General features: G+C 34.0%; 1 protein-coding gene and 1 non-coding gene across 3 annotated transcripts; one reads left to right on the top strand and one right to left on the bottom strand.

Moving 5' to 3' along the window:
- The first annotated feature begins 708 nt into the window (after positions 1–708).
- LOC132606366 (SAGA-associated factor 11-like) lies at positions 709–4,301 on the top strand. Of its 2 annotated transcripts, XM_060319828.1 has the most exons (5): positions 709–861; positions 2,319–2,431; positions 2,584–2,643; positions 2,870–3,181; positions 3,639–4,301. In XM_060319828.1, exons 2-5 carry the CDS (start codon positions 2,393–2,395, stop codon positions 3,816–3,818), a joined length of 591 nt encoding a protein of 196 aa, XP_060175811.1. In that variant the 5' UTR covers positions 709–861; positions 2,319–2,392; the 3' UTR covers positions 3,819–4,301. The 2 variants fall into 2 exon arrangements, with proteins under 2 accessions (XP_060175811.1, XP_060175818.1); XM_060319835.1 differs by lacking the exon at positions 2,584–2,643.
- Positions 4,302–4,719: 418 nt separating this feature from the next.
- On the bottom strand, positions 4,720–4,836 carry LOC132618434 (U5 spliceosomal RNA). The gene has a single exon (XR_009574099.1). It is a non-coding gene; the product is annotated as a U5 spliceosomal RNA (small nuclear RNA).
- Between the last annotated feature and the right edge of the window lie 6,473 nt (positions 4,837–11,309).

Raw genomic sequence — 11,309 nt, 5'->3', positions numbered from 1 at the left:
TCAAACTCCAGGAGTTTCACATGTATTGAGGTTTCGATCTCCAGGATGATATCCCTTTTTAGTTTGTTCTTTAGCTTCAAACTCTAGGAGAGTAGCTTTGGCCACAAATCTTGGCTATATATAAGGATTTATGGCCAAATTTTGGCGATCCGACATGATTCGACTTCAAACAATGATAATCCGTACTAAGGTAATTTGTACCCATCAATTTAAAATCGTGACGATTCGTCTGAATTTCACTACCTATATTCAATTGTGAATTTATTTCACAAAACTTTGTCAAATGAGGTAAAAAAACATTGTACTAAAAAATCATGTTTGTACAAATTTCCCTCAAATATTACTAGTAAGTAGTATTCCTTACTTCCCTTGTTATGTAACACGCTTTCCTTCTAATCGGTTTAAAAAAGAATGATACTAATTTATATTTAATAACAATTTTATTTTAAATTTCCTTTTTATCCTTAATGAAATGATTTAGAGTCATACAAATATTATAACTTGTTCTAGAGAGCAAATTTCAAAACTTTTAGTCCCTCTGTTGCTATTTAATTGTCTTACTTTCCTTTTTGGTATGTAAGAGTGACTCTTTTTCTATTAAGTTCTTCAATTCCAAGGCAAGTTTTAGAACCACAAGATTTAAAAGATTACACACATCTTTTATTTAATACCATAAGTTTTATTTTTATTTTTTATTTCTTAAACTACGTTAAGTCAAATACTTGAGATAGGCCCATACATTATCATTGCCAAACGTGGCATTTCAGTGGGGGAACACAGTAGCCGCCGGTGGAGCTCCAAACACCAGATCTTTCCACGAACACATCGTTCCAAAGAGAAGAGAACATAGAAACAAATCAGGTACACGAAACCCTTTTTCTTTTGAAGGTTTTACGAAACACAGTAATTCTTTCTCCATCTCTAAGTTTTTTTTTAACCGTTTTAATGGGTGTTCATTTCTATTGCATATATAAATTCATTACCTGCTCTCTAATCAGTGATTAGTCGCTATTTTGATGAAACTTTTGAATCAAAAAGATTTTAATCAAGGATACTGGAATTAAATGGGCCTGAATGGAGCAGAATGAATGTGAAACACTCTGAATAAATTAGTTTGAAATTAAGGCGTAATTGATTGATGATTGATCATGGTTGCGATTCACTTTAAACTTTTAAATTGACCCAAATGGAGTTCAGCTGATGGATTAAGTTTGTATCTGTAGCCCTGCAGTTTCAGGACTCACCCCTGTGATCACGTTCGGGGCTTAGTTCCTATGAGGCTTACGCCCTAAACACGTCTAACGCCCAACATTTGGGGCTCATCTAGCCGTTCTTACCCAAATTATATGTTAAATTCCTTAATTAAAATCGTTGACCCTTATAATTCTTTAACAAATAAATGATACTTAATAGTTTTTCATCTATAGAAATAAGAAGATTGAGTGCAATTCAAATACCAAATCGTCGTATTGAATATTTACTATTTGAGAACATCGTGAGGGTGATTTTTAAAAATACATAGCCGAATTGTACATTTTCACTTGTCATTGGTCTTTTGTCCTATCTATCAAAATTATCATATTTTATTATTTCGCTATTTGCAAGTAATTTTATTTTTATTCGTGAAGGAGTTACGTTTTAATTATAATACTGATAAAGTTTATTGATTATTTGCTTATAGGGAGATAAAATGAATAGTATGATAGTAATATTATTTTAAGAATTTAAGATGTTAGAGTTGATTTGCATTTCATAATAGCTTTTATTTCATTGTATTGTTTATACTTGTTAAATTATGTTATATATACTTACAAGTTGTAAGTGGCGTATGGATTGCTTTGATTATGTTATATATACTTACAAGCTGATTGATCGATCGATGCTTGATCGTGGTTGACATCCGCTTTAAAGTTCTAAATTGACCCAAATGAAATTCGGCTTATTGAAATTCGGCCTATTTCTTGTAGCTTTTTGCTTGTAGCTTCACAGAGCTGGACGAAAAGGGTGTCTGCTCTTCTTTTATTATTTTGATTGATACTTGGATTGGTATCTTTAAATTTCTTGCAGATTTTAGTTGAAATGTAACTTGTGTTGTTTGGCGAGTGCAATTGATTTTGTTTGTACAGTCATATGATATTGAGAAAGTCACGAATCCATTTGTTCATTGAATTTCTCATATGGTATGTATATAAAATCAAGAAAATGACATAGCCAGCTCAATTTGGAAAAATGTTTTCCCTTTCACATATTAATCTGCGTACTCTATTTCTTCCATTTGTTATTTGTTTATATATATTTTTCTTCTATTCTTCATCTAGGTTGCAGGTTTTTTTTCCTCTGCCGAACCTTTTGGTGGATTTTTTACTGCACATTGGATTTGTGAGGCAAGATCATGTCTGCACCAAATGAGGATAACGTTTCTCAACCGCAGGTAATCCACATTTAAAATGAAACCAGAAACTTTTATTTACTGGTTATATTGCTTAATTGCTATAAAGAAGTGTGTGCTTCAGTTGTTTGTGAAGGCAATTAGGAGAATCTTGCTAATATTTTGACTCTATTGTTCTTCCTCGTGTGGGCAAGCACGATGAGGTCTGCATACATCCTACTTTCGCCAAACCCCCACTTGTGAGATTACACTGGGTATGTTGTTGGTTGTTGTGGGCAAGCACAATTTCTCGTCTTTCCCAAGCTTTTCCTATTGTTGTAAGCTGGGTGTGTGTGGTGTGGCACTCCTTATTTAAGCTAATTCCCATATGTTGTATGCTCACAATCAGGATACCTTGTATATGGGTGATTTTACTGTATTCGACTTCAGCCTTATCTTGTTGATACATAACTTTTAGTCTGCTTTGTCATCCGTGAGCAGTTGTCCTTGCACGTTTTTGACGAGCTTCTTGATTCCATCATTATTGATGTCGCATCTGAGTGTCACCGCGTGGCGAAACTAGGCCTTGATCGTAATTTAGAAGAAGAGGAGGAAGAACTTCGGTTGTCTGCACAAGCTCGGGCAAGTGTAGCCGATCCTAGCAATAGTAGTGAAACAAATGGCAAATACATTGTAGATATATTTGGGCAAACCCATCCTCCTGTTGCAACTGAAATATTTGAATGTATGAATTGTGGCCGATCTATCATGGCTGGGCGGTTTGCTCCTCACTTAGAGAAATGCATGGGAAAGGTTGTTCTTTCCTATTTCAGTGCCCAGTCCCAGATTACCCCATATCAGTATATCCAAATTATTGACTGTTAATACTGCTATGCACTCTGCTCCCTCTTCCCGTTACCAATATTATTATTATTATTATTATTATTATTATTATTATTAATACTCTAGCATTATCTTATTCTTCAAGTTTAACAATAGTATTACTATTGTTGTTTCTTTTACTTTGGCTCTCTTTACTATGTTTGTTGTCAATACTTTTCTTTTCTTCAATACTTCCATCATTGCTTTTTACTCGTGTATTTTTCAAACCTATTTTGGAAAACGCTTTTCTTGAGCCGAGGATCTATCGGGAACAACCTCTCTACCCACAAAGGTAGGGGTAAGGTCCGCGTACGCCCCACCCTCCCCAGACCCCACTTGTGGGATCACACTGGTATGTTGCTTAATACTTCTATGCACTTAACTGCAGGGGAGAAAGGCCCGTCTTAAGGCAACAAGAAGTAGCACTGCTCAGAATCGGTATACACGAGCCAGTTCTGCTTCAACTAACTCCCCTTATTCAAATCCCACCAGCACGAGTCGACAGCCAAATGGAAGTTCTGGAGTTGCTGGTCATGAATACTCAAATGGCTCCTTAGAAGAGTTGTGAGGCCTTGGAGGCAATCAAGGAAGCTGATTCATCTTAGAAGAGGTGAAGGATTGAACTGAGAAGACAACTTTGGACTTTACTATGATGTTTCATCCTCCCCCTTAGTGGTCGTGCTGTAGCTGAGCTGGCGGAAGCAGTTATGCTGGCTTGTCAGACAAAGCAGATATTGCTCACAGTATGGTTTTGATAATAACTAATATGCAAACATTGTTCCCATACAAATATTTTAGTGCGCATTGGCTTCACAAGCCAGAGTTTAGCATTGTAAAGGAGACTTCACTGTCTCAACATTCTAGTTCAAAGTCATAACTTGATTATCAGTTCTTTGGTCCTGTTCTTCCAAGGGATTATAAGCAATATAGAGTGAAAGAATATGTAAATTTTGCACTATTAACAATTGAACCGATCAAGACGGTATGTTTTCTAGATGGTCATATAGGCTTTGATATTGAGAGAGTTATACGTTGTTCTAGGTCAACTTAATTCTGTTTGTCAATTCAAAGAGCAAAATTACCACTAAAGACTACTCGACCTTGTAAACCAAGTGACCTCTTGGCATCAATTATAGTCTCTTTCCTCAAACTTTTTACATGGAGGATATAACAAAAGCAAATCTAAGAGACTCTTTCACATCAAAAGAACACTTAACCCAGAGTAAAAGGTGGTGAAAATGGATGAAGCAAATACATAAGATTGTTCTGGTCATCAAATGACACAATATTCTCTAGTCATGCGGTGAAGAACGATCATATTTAGACCAGTTTAAATAAAAAATGACAGCACAACCCTCTCAAACTTCTTGTAATTCTAGATCTATGGGAAAAGAAAATACTGTAGAAAACATTTACGTGAGCAATTCCTCACCTAACTTTTATCTCAAACTTTTTAACTAGAATTGTAGGGATCCTCAGTAAAGAGAACCCTCCAAAAATTGGCGTATGCCACTATTTGCAATGCACACACGGTATTCTTTAGTAAAAGGCGAAAGAATAGTTCGCTATGTGTTCATTGCGTGGCTGCGTGTGTTGCTCTGTGGTGAACGAGCTCTTTATATAGTCCTTCAATAAGCTCTCTTCTTCACGATGTGAGACTTTCTTCTAACCATGTTTACCACTTGGGCCCTGCTGATATGGCTCCATTGGGCCCATTTTGGAAAATTGAGGATAATAATATTTGGGCCATGAACATGAGCTCTCTGACTGAAACTTAATCACAGATCCAGATATAGTTTCTTATTCTTCATTAAACAATATACTCCTTCTGTTTCAATTTATGTAAACTTATTTCCTTATTAGCTTGTGCAACAAATAATGATACCTTTCTATATTTGGAAATAATTTATCTTTATGCAATGACTTACAACAAACAAAACTTTGTGACTCATTGAACACAACAAGTTTAAAAGTTTTTCTTCTTTCTTAAACTCCGTGCTCAGTCAACTAGGTTCACATAAATTGAATCCGAGGGAATAATATAATTTTTTTTTCTATTTGTTATGAATACACTGAACTAAAGTGTATGTCCATTTAATTCTTACACATCACATACATGAATTACTTGAATTCATATGTATCTATTTATTATGTAACTTCATTCTTGCCTCTAACGATGTACTTTGTAGCTACAAATAGAGCACTTCTGGCTCATGGATTAGATACTTGAAATAAGAAAGAAAGTCTTCTCCTCCTCTTTACTTCTTTGTCTATATTTCTTGTCTTATATTGCTCTAATTTTATAACACGTTATCAACACGAAGCTCTAATCAACTGAGAAGGTTTCGATATGATATTCATTTTTTTGGTGTTACAATCAAGCAAGGTATGTTTTACAAAAGATTGACTTTACTTTGGTTCTTGGAATACATAATTATCATTATTATTACATTCAAATATGTTAGCCTTGAACTTAATTATATCTTGAATTCTCAAGACATAAGCACGAAATAATGTTAACGACAGTGGTTGCTATAGAAGCTTAAATGAATTTGATATAGGTTAGTTGCCTTTAGTCTTATAATTACAACCACATGCCTATCATTTAATAATCTTACCTTGATCACTATTATGGATTTGAATATATGTGGTACGATATAAGGAAATTACCGCTCACATTTGGTGTTATTTTACTATTCATAAAATGTCAAAGTTATTTGTTACAAGTAAACTACGACAGTTTAAGATATGAGATTGCATATGTATTATTTTATTCGGTAGCTAAACAGCCCGTGAATTAGTTGCTTAATTAATGATCACATGAAATCTTTGTGTGAAAAATAGTTTTCTCTATGATAAAAGACTCTACACATGCATGACTAAAATTTTCATTAACATGTGAATGTAAATGTCGGCAATTAATTGCATCTTGTTCGTCATTCATATTAAGGGAGTGATGATCATTACATTTATTTGAATATCAATATCAGATGTATATTCATTAAATATCAAAAGCAATAATATGAAATACATGTCCGTTTCATTAGCAAATGTTACTTACAGAATTATAAGAAATATATGACTATTAGACCGATAATAAATATTCATTAAGTCTTATTAATTAGGACTAAGCATTTAACTTTATAACTATAAAATTAAGTGACAATAGTTCAAGGTATTATTAATTATGGTTGGTTCTTATGATCACTTAAAGTGAAAATATTTTCAAATGCTTGCTATGTTTTATTATTGATGAACTACTCTACTGTTCATAAAAATGTTGTAGTGATGCAGGTAAGTCTCTGTATTATTTGAAATTCATTTTGGAAGGCTTGTTATGGCTTATGATAAATATGGTCTCACAAGGAGTATATATGGCTATCACGAGTTTGCTACTAATTGTACAACTTGTTGGGTTCTTTTGATCCATGGGAACCTAATTAGTTCTGGATTATTTATGCCTTAAATTTGTTTCTGGAGAAAAATAAAGAGTCATTATGATGTTAATTTTATATCCCTTAATGGCTAAATGAGAGTTTGCAAGAAATATATGATCATCAGAAGTGACAATATTTCCTATGCATTGTTGTGGTTACAATTGAAGATGTGTTAGAGGAAAATTCTCTCCATCATATGTATGCCTCGATTTGCTCCTTAAGTAGCAATATCTTAAAAGAGGTTCTAAGCTATAACGATTTGATATGCTAAAGGCACGTTCAAATGAGTGTGTTCTATTCCTGAAGAATGAGAACTTTTGATAAAAGCTAAAAACATAGATCCATTCCCTGAAGTGAATGTGATAATATTTAGTAAAGCTTATAATTACGGACGTGCGTTTGGTTTTGAAGTTATCACGACTCATCTCCAGAAGAGGTAGAATAATTGAGAAGAAATATTCTGAATATTCTATCTTTACTCCCGAAGTAGTAAAACTTTGAAATTTACTCCCTGAGTAGTAGAACTTTGAAATATACTCTCGAAGTAGTAAAATATTACTTTACTCTCGAAATGGTAAGACTTTAAACTTTACTCCTAAAGTAGTAAAACTCAAAAACTTTACTCCTGAAGCAAAAAGAAAACAACAACAACAACAACAACAACATACCCAGTGAAATCCCACAATGTGGGGTTTGGGGAGGGTAAAGTGTACGCAGACCTTACCCCTATCTCGGAAGATAGGGAGGTTGTTTCCAAAAGACCCTCGGCTCAAGAGAAAACACAACGAGAAAGGTTAGATAAGCACAAGCAGGTCAAAGCAAAAAAGAAAATATTTGAGAAATATATTGAAGCAATGTTTCTTGTGTTTGAGAAAAATAATGAACTATAGATGAACGTTGCATGTCAAGCACATTCGAATAATCAGGTTTCATTTCCCGAAGAGAATGAAGTTATACCACAGGTTACCTCCTGGAAAGATAAAATAGCAAAGAAAATACATGTGGTATAAACATCATTGCAACACGTACCCGTCGTACGTAGGAACATCTCGAATAATTATATTAAAGTATCACCTTAAGACAAAAGAAAGCAAAATAGAATGTTTCTACTATAACCACATTGATACATTATGGTTAGTTTTTATTGGTTTCCTTGAAGGAAATAACAATTAATGTGATTATTATGTGGTTGACGCTTAGATACAAAATATTCGGATGTTAATGATGAATCTCCCTGAAGGAGATGTTTGAAATATTGAAGTTTAGAATTCAATGTTTATTTCGTGACACTAGTAGTGTCTAAATTTGCTTTCATGGTACCAGAAGTATTTAAGAAATATTTGGTAATAGAAATTAATGATCAAAGGCTCCAGAAGAGCTAATTTTTTATTTACAAATATCATGACACCAGCAGTGTCCAAATAATATATGATTATGATAAATAAATTGAAGTCTCTTGAAGATGTTATATATGATAATACCATTCATCGTAGATCGTAATTGGTACGATCGAAACATAATACTAAACCTGAAGTTTATTTGCAATAAAGAAGGTTATCATATTGACACTATAAATGATTGGAAGATTGAATATCTCCAAGTTAATACGGGTAAGAAAGACATATGTGAAAAGTTACCCGAGTATGAGGGTATCACATGCCATAATAAAACCAGAAGGCTCTTGACATAAAATCTCATGCAATAGTAAATCAAAAGTTTACTAAAACAAATAGCACTAGTCATGGACTTGAAGTTTACTAGTACAGATAATTATTTTATCAGTCGATATGACCGTTTTGGCCATCCTGATTTAAATTTGATGTGTTGATTATTCCGGAATATATTGAAGAGCTAGAAGATTCTTCAACAATTGTTTGCATTGCTTGTTCTTATGATAAGTTGATTACACCAGCTAATGTTAGGACTGAATCCCCTAAATTCTGAAAAATATATAAGGTGAATGTGGGCCCCTTCACCTACGATGTGATGTCTTAAATAGATGTATTTATGAGATGGTCACATGTATGTTTTGTTGTCAACTGGTAGTTTGACATTTACGAAGTTGCTTGCTCAAAATATTTGAGTTGGAAGCACAATTTTCAGAATATGTAATCAAGACAACAGATCTTGATAATGCTGGTTTATATCTAAGTTGTTTTGGCACTTGATGCCTCCATAATATAGCTAAACCATTGCTTATGAGAACAGAGCTTCAGATGTTGATCTGAGATATGATATATTGCATACAACGACACTTGTATGCTTCAGACTAATAAATTATGATAAATTCTCCCTTCATAATTAGTTCAGGATCAGGAACTAGATATTTCCATCTTATAGCTTTTGATGTGCGATATATGATTAATGGATATACCATGATGCACAGAGATGAATTTCTCAAAGAAAATGGGGGATATGTATTAGTTTTTCTAACATAAGGGGGAGAGATTATGCAGCTAAGAAATATGTTGTAAATTATCATCAATATGATCCTCAGATAATTCACGTCAGATGTTGGAAGCATTTACTGACCCAACTATTTCATATTTCATTTGCAAAATGCTCCTAATGTCCCTGAAGGACAAACTCTACAGCATGCATGGTGCATGGTAGACCAATCGGTTCCAAATGTAATAATCCTTGAAAAAAGAAAGGAGCAAATTATCATAATAAGGAGGCAATGTGCTCTTGAAGAGCATACGACATAACACTTAATGAAACCTTACGAGAGGTTCAGATACCTGAAAATAATGAAGCAATGAGATCTCAGTAAGTTATGTCGAATTGCGAACCGATACAATATGATAACTTGTCGACGATATTTTGATACAATATAGTGCACAATATTGTATAAGGTTGTGAGGATCTGAATTCTACGTCTCTTAAAGCATGTTGACGTAGAAATAATTACCAAGTAATATGATGCATCTTGATAAGAAAATTTCACATTATTTACATTGATGGATGTTGTCACAGCCTATATGGCTTACTTGATGAAATTTATATGAAAATTCCTGAAGGATTTAAAATGCCTGAAGCAATTAGTTAAAAGTTTCGGGAACTGTATTCAATCAGATTACAAAGATCATTATATGATCTACAATAATCAGGGCGCATATGGTACAATCGCCTTAGTGAGTACTTGGTAAATGAAGGTTATACAAATGATGCCATTTGTCCATGTGTGCTTATTAAGAAAACAAAATCAGAGTTTGTTATACTTGCTATTTTGCTATTTATGTTGATGACATAAATCTCATTGGAACTCCAGAAGAGCTCCAAAAGGCAATTGAATAATTAAAGAAAGAATTTGAAATGAAAGATCATGGAAAGACAAAACTTTGTCTTGTTCTGCAAATAGAGCATTTAGCAAACGAGATCTTTATCCATCAATCTGCCTATACCGAAAAAGTTTTAAAATGATTTTACATGGACAATGCGCATCCTTTGAGTACTCCAATGGTTGTTCGCTCACTTGAAGTAAGTAAAGATCCGTTCCGACCTCAAGAAGAAAATGAAGAGCTTCTTGGTCTTGAAGTACCATATCTTAGTGCCATTGGTGCACTTATGTATCTTGCTAATGCTACAAGACCTGACATAGCATTCTCTGTTAAATTGCTAGCAAGACATATCTCTTCTCCTATACGGAGACATTGGAACGGAATTAAGCATATACTGCGATATCTAAAAGAGGACTATTGGTATGAGTCTGTTTTATGCTAACAATGGTAGTACAGCTATGCTAACAATGGTAGTACAAATCTTGTGGTTATACGGATGCAAGTTATTTATCTGATCCACATAAAACTCGATCTCAAACAGGCTATTTGTTTACATGCGGAGGATTGCTATATCATGGATATCTATAAAGCAGTCCATTGTTGCTACTTCTTCGAATCATGCTGAGATAGCTATTCATGAAGCTAGTAGAGAATGTGTGTGGTTGAGATCAATGATACATTTCATCAGAGAAAGATGTGGCTTGAAGTGTGAGACAAAAATACCCACAGTATTATATGAAGACAATGCTGCATGCATAGCTCAATTAAAGGGAGGCTTCATAAAAGGAGATAGAATGAAGCACATTTCACCAAAGTTATTTGTCACACGTGATCTCCAGAAGAATGGTGATATTGATGTGCAACAAATCTGTTCAAGTGACAATCCTGTAGATTTGTTCACCAAATCTTCGCCAACTTCAACTATTGAGAAGATGATATTCAAGATTGGAATGCGCAGACTCCGACATCTGAATTTTGGTCTTAGTCAAGGGGAGTAAATACGCGTTGTACTCTTTTTCCCTTAACCATGGTTTTGTCCCATTGGGCTTTCCCGGTAAGGTTTTTGATGAGGCAGCACTCAATGCGTATTACAAGACATGTGTACTCTTTTTCCTTCACTAAGGATTTTTCCCACTTGATTTTTCTCAGTAAGGTTTTAACGAGGCACACTATCTATGGGCATCTAAGGGGGAGTGTTATGAATACACTGAACTAAAGTGTCTGTCCATTTAATTCTTACACATCACATACATGAATTACTTGAATTCATATGTATCTATTTATTATGTAACTTCATTCTTGCCTCTGACGATGTACTTTGTAGCTATAAATAGAGCACTT

The sequence above is a fragment of the Lycium barbarum genome, chromosome 1, assembly GCF_019175385.1.
Source record: "Lycium barbarum isolate Lr01 chromosome 1, ASM1917538v2, whole genome shotgun sequence".
NCBI lineage: Eukaryota > Viridiplantae > Streptophyta > Magnoliopsida > Solanales > Solanaceae > Lycium > Lycium barbarum.
This window is presented reverse-complemented; position numbering and strand designations above follow the sequence as displayed.